Source organism: Neofelis nebulosa, chromosome 11 (genome assembly GCF_028018385.1).
Source record: "Neofelis nebulosa isolate mNeoNeb1 chromosome 11, mNeoNeb1.pri, whole genome shotgun sequence".
In the NCBI taxonomy this organism is placed as follows: Eukaryota; Metazoa; Chordata; class Mammalia; order Carnivora; family Felidae; genus Neofelis; species Neofelis nebulosa.
In genome coordinates, this window is record NC_080792.1 from 20,436,271 (window position 1) to 20,456,612 (window position 20,342).

The following is a 20,342-nucleotide window of genomic DNA, read 5'->3' on the forward strand; positions in this document are numbered from 1 at the left end:
AAGTTGGACTGACCTGGGGGAGGGGAAAGGGAGAGAATTGAGCAGAGCAACAGAAGGAGGGAAATAATCTGCCAATATTACACAGAAACGTTTTTGATTTGATTTTGAAAAAAAAAAAAAAAGCCATGCAGAAGCAATAAAGCTGCTAGTTTTGCTGATGAGGAAAAGTTCCTGTTCACTCATCTGAAGACGTTTATAATTCAGTCAAGGATGCCCGCAGAGCCAACCAGGTAGTAGACAAACTCCAAAGACGTGGCATGGGGATGTCCTGCTGCCCTTTAAACCACGAGAGGTTTTGCAGTCTTTCTCTTTTCTTCTCAAAAACATCCAGCAGGTCCACAGGGTCTGAGCTTCCCAGCCTGAAACCCTAACGTGTGTGAAAGAGATCAGATTGTCATTTCTTTCCTCGCGCAAACTGGTATGAATTTTCAAACAAAAACATAAGAACAAAGGAAATAGTTTTTGAATTTAGTCAGTCTGAAGTTAGCCTTTGACCATTTGATACATTCCACAATAAAAAGGAAGTTGAAGGGGAAGAGAAAAAAAAAAAAAAAACCCACTCCCCCCCCCTCCGCCCCACCCCCGAACAACAACAAAAAAAAAAATTCAAGGAGGATACTGGTAATGTTTTCCACATTTGAATTTTAATACATGAAACAGGCTATAAAACTGTGGCCAGCTGCAGTAAATAAAGTAGCAGTGGGAGGTAGACACCGGAAACTTCAGCGCAGAGGACACTGGTGGGTGTTTCTTTCCAGCTACACACACCTTCGTTCGTTGTTCTGGAGAAGAAGCCAGTTGTAGTAACTTAAGACCCGTCCCAGGGCTAGTTCTGTTCTGAGCAAATCTCCTTTATAAGTCTCCTCAATAATTCCTTCTGATTAAAGAACACACAGCTTTGAATCCTCTTGACCTCCATCCTCTTGCTTCCTCTCTCCCCGCCTTCCGAAAATCAAAACAAAATGGCTTGATAACTTGGAAGATGATAGAAGCATTTCTCTCTGCAGCAGCTTGAAATCGTGGTGGGGAAAACTGTGGTTCTGCCTCGGCTATTATGTTATCTCATTTAATTGCTAACATATTGTACTTAGCTTTTGATTCATAAAATGTTTTCCTTGGAGTTCTGGAGTAGGTCTTCAGTGATTTACTAAGTATTAGTATAATGAAAGGGTTTTTTTTTTTCACAGCAGCATGGCTTATAATGCTAGCGTGAATGCTGTATCCTTGCAGGCTTTCTAGATGATATTTGGCCAAGCTCTTTCCTGCCCCACAACCTTCACTGGCTTCCCGTTATCTACAAAATAAAGATCAGTTTCTTAAGCCGGTTTGTTAGGCGCCGTTACCGTTGACCAAAAGCCTTAGGTGTACCGTGCCCATATGCAGCAATTCTTCAGCAGGACCAGTCTGTGCATTTTACCAGAATGTGCCGTGTACATTCTCATTAGGTAGTTCTCCTAGGTCTGTCGGGCTTAGCCTGCTCTACCCACGTTTCTCTGTCCATCTCATTCCCCACCACTCTCAAAGCTCTGACTCAAATTCTGCTTCTTCAAGGAAGCCTTCCCTTGCTGCAGCCACTTATGATCGTCCATTTTCTCTTCTACTTTCCAGAGCTCTGTGAGTCATACTGCTGGCTAGATATTTCTCTCACCCAGTCATGTAAGCCATGCAGGCGTGGCTTTTGCCTTACCACCTAGATTGTAAATTCCTTGAGTACCATGTATTACATTTTTGTACCCCCCCCCCCAGCAAATAAATCTTCAAAGTGGGGAGAAAGGAAACTACTGTTTTCTGACTGCCTCACAAGTTGCCAGCCCCTCTGCCAGATGCTCCAGAAACATTATCTCAGGCGCTCTCCCCAGGAGCCCTTTGAGGATGATAATGACGTCCATCTTAGGAGTTGGTTACATGGGCCTTAGAAGGCTTGAGGAGGCTGAACTCATGAAGCCAGCTTTAAACTCGGATACAATGCTTCCACCTTCCCCGTTCTTTGTTTACTACCTATAGCTATAGGTGCCCCTCTTCAGAACTAATTTTAGAGTGGTGAGATCTTGGGACTTTCAAATCGTGGTAAATGTTCCTTGATGAAAGAATGCCCAGGTACCTTGTGGCCAAGTTCCCAGAAGCTCTTTACCCAAATGCAGAGGTAAAGAATTTTTCCTCCATTGCGGTATGTTAGATTAAAACCCACATCACCTAACACTTATTCTTAAATCAGCATGTCTGTGCTAAGTGGCAGGAGGTGTAGTGAGCTCCCCTTACTAGGGTCATGAAGAAGTAAATTTTAAAGTATTTTTCTTTCTCAAACCGCCCACGTTTCTGACAAAATCAAAGCAGAAATCTCTGAATGTGAGAGAATGAAGAAACAGGTGGGTTTGTCACTCAGCTCATTAGACACGGTTACCCAGATATAACCCCCCTGTGCTTCAGATACCTCCATGGTTAATCCTGATGTTAAATCGTTAGGTTTTTGTAAATTATTGAAATGGCAGTTTTTCAAATATAGTTCTCTCCAGTATTCATTCGCTCTTCAGATCCACAGATGAGACCTGAAAGAAAGCCTTTCCGATGACCTAATCTCCTCTTTTAACTGATTAAGAACAAAACCCACATCAAAAATGTCTTCATGTGACTTTGTATGTGCTTCTGATTACTTGTCAGTAGAGTCAGGAACAAAGGGATCATTTAGCTAAAAAATCTCCTCTGCTATTAATATATAATGTTACTGTGATTTCCAGATCCTTTTTGCTTAAAGTCCATTTATTCATTTCTAAAAATATTTATCAGGTGGTTACCAAATACCAGGCTCTGTGGTACCACGTGGTCTCTGCTCTCAAGGGGTTCATAGTTTAGTAGAAAAGGACACATGTTTAAAACCAAATTGCTGTGGAGCCTGCTTGGGATTCATTCTCTCTCTCTCTCCTCTCTCTCTCTCTCCCTCTCTCTCTCTCTCTCTCTCTCTCTCCAAAATAAATAAACATTAAAAGACAAAAAAAACCCAAAACAAATAACCTTGCTGCAGCAATATACCAAGCCCCATCAGAGAGCAGAGACTCAGCTCTGTTACCTGGGAGGGAAGGATGCCATTGTCTCTTCGTAGATGAGTAGTGACCTAAGGACCTGGTTGCTCTAATTGACTTAGGGGTGGAGGAGTCCTGTAAAACTCCCCACCCACACCCATCCTCCACAGCATCCCTGAGACCCCTTCCTAGGACCTCCAAGCGGGGCTGTGGCCTGCATTTCAGAAAACGCACACTTCAGATACAAGCCAATCCTAGATGAGTTTCCCACTTTACATAACCTTTTCATTTGGAGTTAAAAAGAATTTATCAGAAGAAAACTCACTGGGTGATAAAGTACCTTTTTTACTTAACTGACCTTTGAACATATGAGAACTTCTACCATGTAGGGCTTGATGAGATAAAAACTGAACTTAGTTTTGCTTTCATAGTTCTTAAGAGAGTTAAGACCATTGAATTTTAGATTCTAAAAGCACCCCAGAAGTCTTTTAGCCCAGGGCCCTTATTTTACTGCTGAAGACTGAAGCCCAGAAAGGGGAAGTGACCCAGGCATGGACGCCCACTAGTTAATGGCCAAGCTAGGATAGAAACCAGACAAGCCAGCAAGGGGAGCTGCACCCTTTGTACTCAATACCACACTGCCATTGCGAACTTCCTCTCTAACCCAATACCATAGCAATTTCAAAACTGTGGCTGATACTACGAACCTTTTCGTTGCTGACTGAAACTAATGAAACCCAAGGAAAAACTATTTTTGTTTTATTGAAGTATAATTGACATATAATGTTATCTTATTAGTTTCAGGTATACAATGTATTGGTTCAGCCATCTTATACGTTACCCAATACTCAGCACGATAGAAACCCAAGGCAATTCTTTATTTTTCTTTTTAATGTTGTTATTTTTGAGACTGAGAAAGAGACGGAGCGAATGGGGGTGGGGGGTGGGCAGAGAGAGAGACGGAGACACAGAATACAAAGCAGGCTCCAGGCTCTGAGCTGTCAGCACAGAGCCCGACACGGGGCTTGAACTCACGAGCTGTGAGCGAAAGTTGGACACTTAACCGACGAAGCCACCCAGGCACCCCCCCAAGGCACTTCTTTAGTTGCTCCTTGGCTTCAAGCAGCAGAAGAGAGTAATGGGCAGGGATGTGTTATCTTGGGTAGCATTTACTGGGATGTAGTCATGAGAGTAGTAGAAGTCAGAAAATTCTATTTCAGTGAAGGTATGACCTGTAGAGGCTTTGTCATCTTCAATCATGTTCCTCTTATATCTTCCCAGAATTTTGATTTCATAAAGTTTTATGTATATTTGAGCACATATTACATTTCTAAGCAATTATTACCATAGGATATCAGGGATCTTAGGTATCCTCTCCATCCACATCCCGCTACAAATCCCTTGCCAAGCAGTCAACAAGCCTTTATCAGCCCCTTCTTCCAAGGATAAGTAGCTCTAATTGACCACAAAGCCCATTTCTGTCAGATGTTGGAAGATTCTTCTTTATGTCCAACCCAAATTTACTTCTCTGCACAGTCCTTGTTTTTCTGTCCACTGAAGCTAAGTCAACCCAACAGCTACTTTAGAAACTTACAGTTATTTGAAAACTGTCTATTCAGTATTTTTTCCCTCTAGGCTAGATATTTATATCTTCAAATATTCACCCCTCCCCCCCAAAAGTTTTGATTTTATGACTGTCCAGTGCATTCTCCCTAGTTGAAAAGGAATGCTTTCTTTCTCAAGGACCTTTTAGCGTGTAGAATCTCAAACTGAACACAGTGCTCAAGGAGTCATCAGGGTGGACTAGGGTGGATCTGTTACCAAACCCATTCAGTGTGTTGTATCTTCATTTAAAGGCCACCTAACAATACCCTTTCACCATTTTTGATGACTTTATCATCCTGCTGACAAATGTTGAACTTGTGATCAGCCGAAATCCATAAGCCACACACCTCTTAACTGTGGTACCAGTACAAAACTTCACACTCTGCCTTTGAATTTCACGCTGCAGCCTTCAGTCTGTTTCCAGTGGAAAAGTCTTCTTTCGGTCCCCATTCAGTCACATATTCTGCCAGGGTGCCATTAATGCCCCCATCAAAGCTACAAATAGAAGTGTTAACCAGGGGAGGACACAGAGAGCAGGCCTGAGTTTCAGTGCTACAGACATTCTCTGTACGCTTACACCGTCCCCTGCCTTAGGGTTTATATTTCAACCAGTTATGTCCAACTAATTTTACTCTCCTGCTGTCCGCCCTCTCTCATTTTGTCCATACCATTATCACGAGACACTAGGCATGCAGTGTTCCCATGAATGAGGAAATGAGGTCTGTCCGCAAAGACTTGTTCTTGGTGGAACCGAACTGAGTTTGAGAGGTCATCGCCTCTGTTTCAGAGCACTTCGAAACTATCTTTAATAGCCTATTATAGAATTTCACTTAAGATCTTACTCATCTACATCGTCTTTCCAGAACTACCCTGTAGAAACCAATATAGGTTTTTCTCTTTGATTAGGTAATTTGCCTGCCTATAGTGTTTCACCGTGTCTCCTAACCTCCACAATTATCAAATATTTCTGAGAACAGATTAGCAGTCTCAACTGAAAGGTTTTTTTAATCTATATCAATATTGTACTTTATTTTAAGAAAACTTAAAAAAGAGAGAGAAGAAAAAGAAACTTGAAGAAATTCTCTTTATTTTTTAAAACTTTTCCTAGCTTTTTGAGATGTTATTGACATCAAACAAAGGTCAGTGTAAGGTATACAACTTGATGATTTAATGCACACGTATATTGCAAAATGACTACCACAGTAAGGTTAGTGAACACCTCCATCGTCTCACAATAATGACTTTTGTGTGTGTGCCTGGTGATAACTTTTAAGATCTACTCTTAATGACTTCCAAATATATAATACAGTATTAATTACTGTCCCCATGCTGTGTATCACACCCCAGAATCTGTTTTTCTTAAAGCAAGAAGTTTGTACCCATTCACCAATATCTCCCCCATTTTCCCCAGCTACCACCATTCTTCTCTTCTATTTCTTTGAATTTTTGGTAAAGATTCTACATACAACATATGAAAATATAACAGTATTTGTCTTTTTCTGTCTGACTTAAAGAATTCCCCTAACCATGGATTAGTTACAACAGTTTAAGAATCCTTGAACTCACCATTTGATATTTCTGCATAAACACAAATGAAAGCCCAGAAGTTTTAAATACAACCATTAACAACCCCTGAGATGAGTAGTTAGGACATGATGAGTGCCCAGATCTCACAGCAGGGAGTCCAAACTAGGTACCGCCCTTCTCCCCCTCTCCACCCCCGCCCCCGCCCACACACACCCATACCTGTTTTACTCAAGTCAGGCCCCGTGACCTGGAAACAAGACAGTCAGTCTGCACTGGACCTAAAAGATTTAGGTCAAACCCAAAAGATTCCCTTTCTCTGCTTCTAGGACAAAACAAGCCTAGTTCTCTAATTATTTTCCCCTAAAGTATGTGTTTAGCACCCTGGTGTCATGAACTTTTAGTAAATAAAAACAAAAACTTATTGTTTCCCTCACTTTTAAAATATAAAAGCATATTTAAAAGAGACTCTTTGGCGTCATCGTAGTTTTACTTTGCTTTCTTCTTAAATAAAAGAGGAAAAACCAGGGAGATGCTTTTAATGACAGTCATTTTCATATTTTTATTGAACTTTTACTGGGGACAAGGACACTGTGCTAAACTGTCCATAGTTTGGAAAAGGCACGACCCCTATATTTAAAAAAAAAAAAAGGAGTATTACCCTTATTTTTTCTCGAGAAAGCAGATTTTCTGGGAGAAAGAGAATATTATATATATTAGAAAATAAACAGATGTTCATTCCCTCATTCTGTGTCTTCTGTGCCTTAGATCCTTTGGGGGTTATGAAATGTGTGTAAGAGTCTCTGATCCTCTGATCCTGTGGGCCTTTGACCTTGGGAGGGTGATAACACAAGTATGTGACCGACTGTAATACAAGGTGGAATTATGAAGTGACCAGAGAAGCAGCTCAGAGAAGGATGAACATAGCCCAGCCTTGGGAGACAGCTAAGAAAACCTTCCTGGAAAAGGTGTCGTTGAGCTCATATTAGAAGTTTGCATCGGATTTCAGCAGTTAGGGACAGGCTAGGAAGGGCATTGCAGAGCGAGAGAATAAAATGATTAAAAACATATGCAGAAAATAAAGGATCTTATGTGCCCAGATTGCCTGATGAGACGGGCCCTTGCAGCACCAGCCAGGGCGCCCCGGGTGGAAAGCCCCTCCTCAAAGCCCAGCAACTCCAACCACTGGCTCAGATATTTCACATGAGAGTCCACAGGAAGAGCGAGTTTTCATGTATATTTTTTTACATCCAAATTAAATTAACTCATGGAATTTTCCACCCTTAGGAATTAAAGTAGCTGCTCATGAAGTAATTCAGTTATGTCATTCATACCAAAACAGAAAATACTGGAGCAACCTGGCACTGTTTAAAAGCCAAGACTAGGCCTTGGCCATTTTATATATTTTTTTCAAAATCTGTGGTCGTTGTGTTATTTTAACTTTTATTGTGGCTGTAAATTTTTCAAATCAAAAGTGTCTTAATTGCTTAGAAAATAGAAGTGTAAAATGGGTTCAAAATAAGGAAAGAATTTAGGCATAGCAGCTTTAGGAGTGAAAACCTAAAAAAAAAAATAAAATAAAAAGGCAAAAAATTTTAAAAAGCTTGAACGCTGCATTTCTGAAACACGAGGATTCTACCTAATTGGCTGACATTCACAGTTGTGCATAATTATAGCTTCCTCTATATCCATAAATCATCTTACAACTATAAAGTTGAGTTTAACCAAAAGATCTGTCCAATATTAGTTAAATGACATCTTTGGGGAAGCATTGTCCTGATACAATAGCCACATTCATTTTCAAGCAACTAATTGGACTTACTGTCAAAAACCAGGGTATTGCGTTTCCACATTTTAATTTTACATTTGCCTTCTCCCTGGCTTCTGCACATGGACGGGTCTCGTTTGGAGCTGCAAGTGTGTGAAAGTTATTGGGGAATGGTAGTCTCTGGGTAATGTTTCTGTGAGCTGCCCAAATTCTTCCCCCCGTAGTCTAGATGGGAAACAGCTGGGTTTTGTTTAAAAAGCTGTTTTGCGAAATGTCTGAATCTTGAGGTGTAGAACTGAGGTCACCAGTAAAGCAGGTGCTCAGGGACAAGTGAGAAAGACTGGAGGCTGGCTGGCCCTGTAACCTTCTGCGGGGTGCTTCCTAGCAGAGGAAAAAGTGAAGTTGGCCCCTTTATTTAGTACACAAACAGATAGAAGCAAGTAATCGCATTAGTGATGCTATTAGGAAGGGAGTATCTTTGAACATAGCCAGCCCCTGAGTGAATAATTAGCTCAGTGTGAAAGGTACCAAAAGGGTTCTTTCCCTCGCAGGGCTTCAAATACAAAGGTCCAAGAGTTTAACTTCCTTTAGATGTTAGAAGCACTTAAATTTCCTCTTTAAGTATACCCACAGTAAAAACTACAATTTCAAGTAAGTAGTACCATAACTGCGTATGTCCTCCAAGTCCATGGATACAATCTAAGGGAGGAAAGAAACCTGAATTGGCCAGACCAGTACCCGGGCAGTTTTGAAAACGGCAAAGTAAGAAACATGTGGAATCACTAAAGTCCAGTGCACGGCAGATATCCACCAGTCTGCAGATGAAAGGAAGCAACCTCCTCCCCTGAGAACTGGGGGTTATTAGCAGCTGTTTATCCAGTCGGGAATAGAGATTAACATTGTAATTTTTTTTTTTTTTTAAGAACTAGAAGGGAATTTGTTTGGGAAGTTGGCTCTTCATATCAAGTCACTGTGCATTGCCAAAAAAAACTTCCTTTCTCAGAACTCATGTACGAGAGTTGAGCAATGTTAGGATTCTCTGAGAATCTCTGGATTACCAAAAGTCTATCTCCATTAAATACAACAGAAAAGGACAGAGAAATGGATGGATGCCTGCCATTGACACATTCCCTTGAACTCTTCCAACGTGAAACAAGCTGGTTACCTGCCCCTAGCCTGCCCCTAACTGGGGGTGCTCTCCCCTACCCCCACATTCCCCACTGCCCCCCAACTTAATCTTTACCACTCAAAGGCATACCCAAATGGATTTTGTACATACCTACTTCTTGTCAAATGTCTTCTCAGGACATGTTGAGGAAGGAGCGTCGGTCTCAAAAAAACCAACCAAACAAACAAAAAAAGAGTTGGATATTGGTATTTTTCCCCCTGATTTAATGCTACCTTTAATGTCATTTTCTTTTATTAAATCCTTTCTTTTGCTTTTGATCTTATTTATAGCAGAGCCACTGGTCATATGGAAACTATTATTGTATAGCTAGGAGATGAAAGACTTCACTGCAGTTAAATAAGAGTGAATCATTCGGGCCAATAATACAAACATACAGTGAGGTACCATTTGCGTCCACAATGCCCTGTGTTGTTCCCTTTGTAGTAAAGCCGTGGAGGTTTATAAAGCGCTTCACAAAAATCTGCTTTTTGTCCAAAATATGTAGTCTGACAACACGAAAACACATTAATATATAGTCCTTAGCTGCTTCTTCATATATCTGTGTAATACCAAAAATAATGCCACTTCTCGGTGTAAAAACAGAAACTTTCATTTAAAGGTGAGATGTTATCTCCCGGATGTTAAACGTCATCTTTTTTTAAAAATATATTTAAATAATTTGTGTCAAAATTCTACCCATCATTCAAAGCCTATTTAAGAAGGAAGTCCCTGGTTTCTCAATCTGATATGGTTTTGCCCATCCTTTAAAACCCCACATAACCTTGAACTCCTTCGTGGCATTCCCTTAAGTTTGTCTTACATGTCTTCAACATTAAGCTGTAAGAATCTGAAGTAATAGACGTGTCTATCTTTTATTATTTCTCCTACAAATACCTGAATAGTGCCTTGCATACAGTAGACATTTCAGAGGCATTTGTCGAATTAAACCAAAAATGTTTACTTGTAGATAGAAACCCTTAAAATGTGTCTTTGACGATATCAAAAGGTTATAGATTTCAGAGATAGTAAAACAGATACATGCCACATGTTTCATCATTTACTATCTAGGAAGCATCTAATTGCACGTGATAATATTACAATCCTATACAATGTCCTGTATACCTAGTCCTTGCCCTTGGGAGACTTACATCTCAAGACAAGTGTAAGCTTTATGAATGGCAGCCAAACAAAAGCATTGAAGTGAGTGCCCTGCGCTTTAATTAAGCACTGTCCGTGAGTGCTTTTCAGGGCAGTGTCCATAATGAATAGTCAGGGGAGAACCCTGTCCAAGCCCAGCAAGATGGTGAGAGTTCTAGAGACCCAGACAGTCAAGGAGTAGTTGGAATAAGGGGACCTGTGGGACTAATAAAAAAGAAGTGGTCGGTGAGTTGTGCCGAGGAAGCCAGCACTGGGAGGCAGAGCAGGGAAGGCTTGGATCAGGCCTTGCTGATGCAGGAGTGAATGTGGCCGATGGGAAGCCATGGGTAGGTAACTAAAGTTGGAGATTAAGGAACTTGAAGAGAGGAAGGGACTGGAACAAACGGCCCTGTGGTGTCCAGGTGAAGGACACAGATGCACAAGGTACCGATCTTAGACCTGACCCACAGAACAATGACAAGCTGTGCTAGAACCTTGACACGCAGAGGAACAGTTGACGGGCAGAGAATATAGCATTCAGAAAGGGGATATTTAGGAAGTGATGGGGAAGGAGTGTTTCATTGGTTTAGGGAAGCTTGTTACCCTTCCTTTCCAAATATTTTACAATAAGCATGTGTTCCTGGGATGATAAGAAATGCATTTAAAAAATAAAGGCCAGTGAGGTGAAGATAAGTCCCTAGGGATGGACCTCCCGGGCTGGCTACAGAGCAGGCATTATGTGCAAGCCAGCCCCTCAGTCGTATGCTCTGCAGGTGTGTCTGTGCTCGGGGATCCCGAATCCCAGGCACACATCAGGTGTTCAGTTGTCTTTCCCGTCACTGCAGACAAAAGAAGCCGTGTACAAGTAATCGCAAACTTTCACCATAATCTCTGTGCTATATGGACTTGGTTCAGCGGACATGGATTAAGTTTAGTTGCCTACCGCTTACTTACTAACCTGCTACCTGGGGCAAGAAGGGGTGAAATGGACTCTGTTAACCACCTGCTGAGGTTCTTACTTGGTGGAATGCATCCAGTTACAGTTTCCCCTATAGGAAAGTGTTGTAGAGAATTGGGGGCGGAGGGTGGAGATTCAGAGGAGAGAAATGAAACAGTTTTAATAGATGGAACTTATGAGTTAAGAAAAAAAAAAAGATGAACTGAAATCAGATAACAACCATTTGCATCTCTCGAACTAAATCACAGAATCATTCATTTCAGCCATGCTGGTGGACATCAGGGGAGTTTCAGCCTGGCTGATCATGTGACAGGTCAGGCCTGCCAAGGCCGGGGTCATTCACATCATATTTAAATCCTCTTGAAAATTATTTTATCATCTGGAGAATAAGCATTCAATAAATCTCCAAGAATTGCCCAGTAAGGAATTACCTTAACTTTCAGGCAAAGCATAAGCAAAGCTGTGAGGCTGTGAGATTTCTAGGGGAAAAAAACAGGTGTTCTCTGGTGTGAGGAAGTCTTCTCCCAATAAACGGCTCTCAAGAATCAAAATCCAAACAGAAGAAGTGAATCCAGATCTGACTTTTCGTGAAAAGTCCTTTAAATGTTTAATCACAGGAATTTTTAAAAAGTAGTCTGATAATTTTTTGAACTGAGAAATATGGAAGTGATATTTGTGGTTGAAGAGTGTCCCAGATGTTAGAACTTTCTCACACAAAGGATTTGGTTATCAGAGGTGGGTCTTGTTTTCTGCTACATCTCGGGGCCTCCGGTGTTGTTCCTCGCAGTATACGTCCGGTGCCACCGTTTCGTGAACTTCCGGGTACCCATCTGTGAGCCATTAAAGTTTGCATGACCACTTCCCACCTCTTTAAAAGATGCACTTCTGGACTAAACAATGTTTTGTACCTTTGAGAAAATAAGTTTTCTTTCCTCTAATATGACAGAGATCTGGCAGGATCCTAGAAACTGAAATCTAGCCCTCCACAACTGTCATGTCTAATTAATATGTCATGGGGAGATTACAGTTCAGACACCAAAACTGTTTTCTGTGTCAGTGGGTGTCTAATTACAGTAAAAGCCTATCAACGTTTGTTTTGTGTTTATGGAAAAACAGGAAGAGGAAGAGGAAGAGGAGAAAAGTAAAAGTTACCAGGACTTTTTTCTTTGTCCCATTTCCTTGTTTTGTTTCTTCTTTCTAAAAAACACCTATGTCAAAAGACACATTTTGAACCGGATGCCATGAATAACAAGCTTTTCTGTTGATAATACCAAAAAGTTTCTGATAGCATATCTAGTTTTGTATCATTATCACTTGGTCTAGAAATTAATGACAAGTTTCCTAACGTTCCCATCCTACACTCTTTTAGAAGGATTATGGTAGAAGAGAAGGAACTGAGGTCTGAAAGCCTGCTTTGAAGCAGTTATCTCTGGAGATAACATTAACAAGGATTGAATAACTGCCAAATGAAATTTAATACATTTTCCCATCCATGAAATAGGCCTCTTAAATACAACAGAATAATTACTTTCACAATACTCCCTGGAAACAAAGAGAGCAGAAACACTGAATGTCTTTTTTGTTTGTGGTGTTTGTTGTTAGCTCAAGGATCAGGATAAGGATATTTACCAGGATGCTGCACGCATCCCCACATTAAAATACCCTTGCCAACAGCCACCTAATTTGAAGCTGCATGTCTTTGAAATCTGTTTATGTTGGAGGAGTTGTGGCAAGTATTAAGTTTTGTAATTTAGTTAGATATCTTGGCCATGGCCTTGGCCATACTTGGTGAACTATGGTGGTTTTTTTCCCTATGATAAAGAAAAATAAAATGAGTTTCGTATCTATATCTACACACACACACACACATGCCCATATATGCACTCTGTTGTAAACAAAAGCTCCAAGAGATAAACGCTTTTTGTCCCTTAACTTTGTTCTCCTCCCATACACACACACACACACACACACACACACACACACACACACACACACATACACCAATCAAATTATTCAGTGTTGTTATAACTTTTCCGAACTCAAAATCTATTTTAGTCTTACTAGACATTTGCCAATTCGCTTCACTATCTTCAACCTTAGCTTTCTTCTCTGTAAAATGAAGAGTTTGGCCTAACTGGGTTCCAAGTCTCTCAAGCTCTTAAAGTTTCTATGCTGTGATTGAAAAGTGCTTCTAATGTATCCATCCTCTCCTTGGAAAGTAAGGTTATTTAAAATTATATGTTGCTTACATTATTCAAAAGAAGTAATGTACTGCTGAAGGTATTTAATTATTCCCAGTGATAAATTAACACAGGAAAATTTAAATAGCCATGTCAGAATTTGAATATAACTTGACCTGAGATGCAGGGTAACTTAGATATTTATATCTAAAAGCCATGATTTGGGGGGCATGATTTATGGTGGAGTGGGCATCCATGCCTAGACCACATGATCTTCCCTCCTCTTATTTTGTAGTTCATTGAACCAGTAATGGGGACACCTAACCCTAGAGTGGCCCATTCAAAGGATGGTTCGTGTCTGCTTCAAAATGTTGAGCTTACCATCAGATGATCTTGGCATTCTGAGCTCAGAAATACTAAGACAGAGAGGGAGTTAGCAACAGGTTCAGAACCTTAAAGAATGTACTGAGATATCATGAAAGGAGAGTTCAGAGTATAGTCATGAAGGGACAAATGCCAGAGAGACAGAGGTACCAGCAGAGGAACAAGAGAGGCTGGCCCATGAGAGACAAGGAGTGGCCTTAGGTCCTAGGTGTTCTCTGGGCTCAAAACCTAAATTACAGAAGTCATGAAAAGTCTCCTTTTACTTGAGAGACTTCCTATGAAAACCGCCACACTAAAGTGATCAGTGTGCAAAAATCCCACAGAGAATCTCTAAGCTTCATGAGGTCATCTAAGTTATTTACCATCCCATCCCTAGCACCCCCTGGAGTGACAAGCATGAAGTAGATGAGTAAATATTTCTTGAATTAATAAATGTACTCTTTGATCAATCAGTTAACACTGTATAATTTTTAGAAATTTGATTTTGTCTTTTACATTTAGCATAAATACATCCAAAACCACATTGTATGTAACTAAGAAGACTATTCTTAAAGATTACAAAAAATAAAATTTACTATCAATATTGATAAAATTAACTCCTTTCTTAGACTGGCTTTTAACTTTAAACTCTTGCTTACCTAGATGAAAACGTTATGAAAATAGGGCTTTAATGAAGTACAGATTTTCTAAAAGTAGGTACCATCCTTAGAGTCTATTTGCAGGTTGAAGGAATCTGCTTTTTTCTAGTTATATTCTTACCTATTTATTATTTGGAAGGTGGTCAAGCCTTGACTCTTGTATTCTGTACATATTGGCTCCTCCTTCTATTTATGAGCTATTCCAGTGATGGATTGTGTTGACCATCCACTATCATTCTTGCCTTGTCTCTTACATGACCAAAAATAATGTTTCTGAAAGAGAAGTAAATGGGGTTAGGACATGCTGTCTGTGGCCAAGGAAACAAACAAAGCAAAGTTAATTCTTCAGAATACTATTGCATAGCCACAGGCAATGGAATTGATCCCGGAGAATCAAGCTCATTACCACAAGGATCTCGACCCATCATCATTCATTCATTTGACCTGGAATGTGCATAGTTTACAAAGGCAGCCTTAAATCATCCAGAGCAACTTTGTTCCCAACTTCCTTTGTGGAAAATGATTGGTATATTATTTGAGATGATCTGTGGAAAATATATAAAGGTAGTTAACATGTATGGCTAAAATCCAAACAAATACAGTTGTAACAACTGTCTTCTCAACATATTTATAAGATCATTTAAGGTTTCCCTGTCATTGTGTAGGAGGAAAGATTTAAAATCAAATGCACGTGAACAAAATAGAGACAAAGAGTACAAAGATGATCTTAAATGAAGGTAGCTTGTGTTCTGAGGGGTTTTGAACTATATAGACTTTTATTTTTATGTGGTACGCAAGGATTTGCAGGTATTTTCACATAATATCTATAACTGTTAAGTACCTATTATGTACCCGTTGTTTTGCCTATTACCACCCTTTGCAATAAACACGGGGCTCATTCTCTATAACCTAGTGTTAATTTCTTCAGTTTGTATTTGAATACCTTACCCACGGTTACACAGCTAACAAAGAAACCAGTTACAGTTAAAATCTAGGTATTGTTGATTCTCATCATTGTACTGCTTATACTCAGTCTTCCATAATAGTTGAGGCAAGGAAAATACAAAGATAATTGGTTGTGGGCTCTTTTTTGCTCTTGTAAAAACTAATCTGAATGTGAACTAGAAGGGAGAAAAGAAGCACAGGATCAATATCTGAATATATTTTAAGTAAAAATCCAAACCCTAACCTTAAATTACATCACAGATGCCTACAAAGAAGGCTTGAGGGTTTTAATAGAACGCCTAACATAAAAGCATTTGCGTCTTTGCTATGCTCAAACCTGGGGTTACCTTCAGTGACTCCAATTCAGAATCGCCTTCTGTGCAAGTTTAAGAGATTAAATCCACTGGAAATACCAATAAATATGAGTCAGCACTAAGGTAATTATTTGGGTTGACATTGATTGACAGACTTCAAGAGCTACCATTTGATCAAGGTCTATAAAATGCACGCATACAAGTTGACATCTTAGATTGGAGGGATAATCATCCATTGAATCAGTCTCGTAAATGCACAAACATAAGAATGGCAAATCAAAACCTGAATGGAAAATAGCTATCACCTTTTTGTTTGGAATAAATACGAAAACATACCAAAAGTGAAAAATGGTTTGGAAGCGTCAAGGGGGACTGGCCTGCCTGGAAGGACGGGGCGCTGGTCACCAGGGGAAGGACGCCAGTGGCATGGCAGCGGTGTTAAACACGTGAAGGGGACTTACACTTACTCCATGAAATTCCCGAAGTTGAAACCAGAACCAGTGGATGGAATATACAAGGAGGCCAACTTGTGATGAAAATGGAATGGAACGGGCTGCTGTGGGAGGTAATCGAGGTCTCCTTACATTCGAAGCACCCTCCTAGAAGCTGAATAACCACCAGTCAGAACGTTCTGGGAAGGTACACAGGCACACAGGTGGCGGACATCCCTGGACTCTTAGCTACAGCATTCACTTAGGCATCCCGATGCCCATGAGTCTTCAAATCCTTTTATTCTTGCTATATTTTGAATCTGAGCAATTAGTATGATTTATGTGGTCCCTCCCCCTCCCCCCTGAGTTATTTCCTTCTGTACTGGTTTGGATTATGTAACGGTGATACTTCATATCAGGTTGCTTTTAGATAGCGTGTGCTTCATTCGGTTCTGTGAATTTGGGTTGTTGTCGGTTCAGATTCTGATTGTCGTTGCTTTCTTTGGAGATACTCTTTTAAAACATTTGGCAGCAAATGAGTGAAGATTCTGCTTTGTGGGCTTTTTGGTTTTGGATGGGGAAAAAATTAAACTTTTTGATTCATAACAGTAAAAACTCAGGGATAAATATTTTTAGGGTCAGACCCACGATCCTGCATACGTTGTTTGCCTGACAATAGGCGGAGAGCCTAACTACTTGAAAATGCAAACAAAAACGTAAGCTACTCATGTTCCTCTTGGTTTGCAAATGCTGAATGGTTTTGCTTTAAGGCACATGCCATAAAGTCAGCAATTGCTGTCTCGTTGTCACTGGTGCAACATCTCTGGACCCTCGAGTAGGCAGTAGTAGTTACTAAAATGCTCAGCAGTGTTTCTTCCAGACCAAGTCATCATGCTGTATTCTGTAATTTTATTCATGGAAACGTAAAGAGTGTTTACAGTGTGGTATCTTTCTAGGATCAGAATAGTGGGAGGAAAAATGGAAAAATGTCCAAACCTCTTTGCATGGCAATGATGGCATTACTGGTGTGTTTAATAAAACCTTTATTGGTACATTTTCCGGTGTGGTGGCATTGGCAGAGACGGTCCCCCTTTGGATTTGGAGCTCAGCAGCTGATGAAATACAGTAAACATTAATCTGGGATGGGCTGCCAGTTTTGGAAAGCCAGGTGACATTTTATTATATTTGTACCGAGCAGGGGCTGTGTCCCATACTGCCGTAGCTTCCGCTGTCAGAGGCTTAGCTGGCATTATGGAAAAAAAAATGGCAGGCCTGAGAATCTTATCCCCTGAAATGAAAGTCGAATGCCAAATTGAAATTCCTGTAGGATTTCCGATAGCAATGGGGGAATTGAGAAGCCCACAATTAAGCATATGGGCATTAAGATAATTGTCAGATCTGTTGGCGGACATGATAGAAGACAGATGGGTACGAATCAGTGCGCTCCACTGCAGCACCCTGGGAGACAATTTGACGTTTTACCTGCCTGAGCTACTCTGCCATATTTGTCACTGAATGTACAGCACGGCATCTTACTGAGTGTGAAGTGTTTTGCAGGGTTCTGTAGGTGCGTGTGCGGTCCTTCAGCGCCCTCTAGTGAAAGGCATTTGGGAGTCTTGTTTTTCAAAGGCCCGTGTTCCTTCGGCTGGTCCTTGCTGCCCCTGGAAATAAACTCCACGGTTCCTCTCCCCCTTTCAGGTTGGGGCCCATCGTGAAGACGGTGTGGCCCTGAGAGGCAGCCATTCTCTTGTGCCAAACCAGGTTCCAGTTCCACAGCTTCCTGTCCAGTCTGCAACTTCCCCGGATTTGAACCCACCCCAGGACCCTTACAGAGGTAGGTCTGCCTCCGAAGGCCCTTCCGACCTCACTTAGACAATAGTGAATCCAGTGTTGATCCCAAGCTTACTTGGCATACACTCCTCAGGAAGCACTGGCAGAAAACCAAGAATCAAATTTGGTACAAAAATGGTAAGCAAATGGGAAAGCAGTTAGAACGTAGCCGGCTAATTGTGTTTCTTCAGTAACTGTTTTCCTCAAACATCCTCTGAAATCCTGGTTCTATTTCAGCAGGGAATGAGACAACAGACTGATGAGAGGAAATTTTATTTTAGCTATTTCCACATTTTACTCATTCAGGTCCTCTAATGTGGTTAGTTGTAGCCTGAAAATGATATTTCCAAATGAATAGGAAGGAAGGAAATTGTTTTTGTCGTTTAAGATGGAAGGAAATGTAGGTACATTTAAAAACTGGAACTTGGTGGAATGATTTTCACTTTTCATCTCGCCCCACCATGATTGCCTCAAACCATGGACCCCACTCAGCTTTTCATGACCCCAGGAAGTTATACCACAGGAGCCAGACCTGGGTCCCATGCTCCCTGTGCAACTGGCTGGCAGACACTTAAATTCTCATCACCACCCCCCTCCATGTTTAGAGTAAAGGTGATAACACTGCCACGGGAATATGCATAGGCTTTTTACCACTGGCTAAACATTGTACAAATTGAGTGTTAATTATGTGTGTGTATGTGTGGGTGGGTGTGTGTGTGTGTGTATGGAGAGAGAGCGAGTCAGTGCTTCTTAAACTTGAGTGTATATAAGCGTGACTTGAGGACCTTGTTAAAGTGCAGATTCTGATTCAGTAGGTCTGAAATTCTGCATCTCTAATGGGCTCCAGTGATAAGGATGCTTCTGGACCACAGACCAATTTTGAGTGACTACACAAATTACAAACAGAGGAGAATACCCAATAGACATGCTTATACCTTAGAAATAAGTGGATACATGAGGGTCACGTTTTAAAATGTATTGTGATCTTGAAAGTTGAGCAGTGATAAAGCTAAAAATTTCTTCAGTGAGCAGCTAACTGCTTTCCATATGTACCATTTTTAAATGCTGATTACTCCTTGAGGATAAGAGAAACCTAATTTCAGAATATCATTAGGGTATCTATTGAAGTCTTGACTGCACATATTTAGCGTACTCCCTGGGAATTATATTTTAAGGACATTTTTCTATTAAATCATTGCATATGGAAGAAACTCAATATAATAGCTGATATTTACTTGGGTTCTTAATCAGAACATTGCGGTGTGTGATTTTCATGATTATGATTTTCATTGCAATTAAGTTGATGTTTTGTAGACAGTGAAATTACCATCTACTCCAAAAGATTGCAAAATAGAATTTAACCTCAGAGCCAATGCAGGGAAAACTTGCTTCCACAGGTGCATTTTTGAAACTTCACCAGATCGCATGGAAAAAAATGGGGCAGAAGGATCACAGTTCAGCAGCATGAACTGTATGGCTGGCAGCTCGCGGTCTGCAGTGTGTGTGCGTGTGTGTGTGTGTGCACGCATCTAGTGTTTGGCAGAAACATCACCTGCTCTCTCTCTCTCTCTCTCTCCCGTTAGGCATGCCGCCAGGATTGCAGGGCCAGAGCGTCTCCTCCGGCAGCTCTGAGATCAAATCCGACGACGAGGGGGATGAGAACCTGCAAGACACGAAATCTTCCGAGGACAAGAAGTTAGATGACGACAAGAAGGATATCAAATCGATTACTAGGTCAAGATCTAGGTAACAGTATATGATACTGTCGCTTCATTTAATTCCTTTATTGGACTTTGATGAAGTGAACAGAACAGGAAGAAACTATTCAGTTTTTTCCTGGCAGGTAAATCGACAGCTGAAAAGAAAATTAAAGGCCTGCTCTAGAGGTACCGAAGTATCGTTTGAGATACTGGTACTCTAGTGAAGCCTACAGTGTCTTTGCCTTTGTGAATTTGGACGCAGTGCTAATTACACACGGTAAAAACAATTTGTAACTGATTCAAGTGCAAACCGTTGATTTTTTAAATGATGCATATTCTGCAAATTTGGTCCAAAATGATCTTTCCAAAATATTTCTAAAAAAGAGATCTTAGCCGTGTTAAAAACTCCACTGAGGTATATGCAACTATGACTTTTTTCTGATCTTGAACGTGAGAATATACTGATTTCCCAGCTTTATCTTAAATATGTTGATCTATCTAATAATAATACCTAAACTGCTCGCTTTTTTCTCCCAGATACTCCCTTCTACAGAAAATACAACTGCAGGAAAATAGCTTCTGGTTGGTTTTCTTAAATATCCAATATCTTTAAATTAGAGTCCTTCTCGTGGAATGTGAACTCTAGTCTAACGATCAGATGGTTTTCGAACACCGTGGCACCCCTGTTCTTTGCTTTAGTTCCCTTGGGTTGTTTTCATTTGTAAATTAAATAAATTGTACCA

At 40.6% G+C, this 20,342-nt stretch overlaps 1 protein-coding gene across 36 annotated transcripts in view; it reads left to right on the forward strand.

The window, feature by feature from the left end:
- TCF4 (transcription factor 4) overlaps positions 1-20,342 on the forward strand; it is a 356,945-nt gene that overhangs the window by 328,438 nt on the left and 8,165 nt on the right. For 19 of the 36 annotated variants that reach the window (XM_058692003.1, XM_058692006.1, XM_058692015.1 and 16 more), the window contains 3 exons: positions 17,768-17,903; positions 19,483-19,645; positions 20,137-20,181. In XM_058692003.1, the coding sequence (XP_058547986.1) occupies positions 17,768-17,903; positions 19,483-19,645; positions 20,137-20,181 (344 nt within the window). The remainder of the gene's footprint in view (positions 1-17,767; positions 17,904-19,482; positions 19,646-20,136; positions 20,182-20,342) is intronic. The other 17 variants (XM_058692008.1, XM_058692009.1, XM_058692010.1 and 14 more) reach the window with 2 other exon arrangements.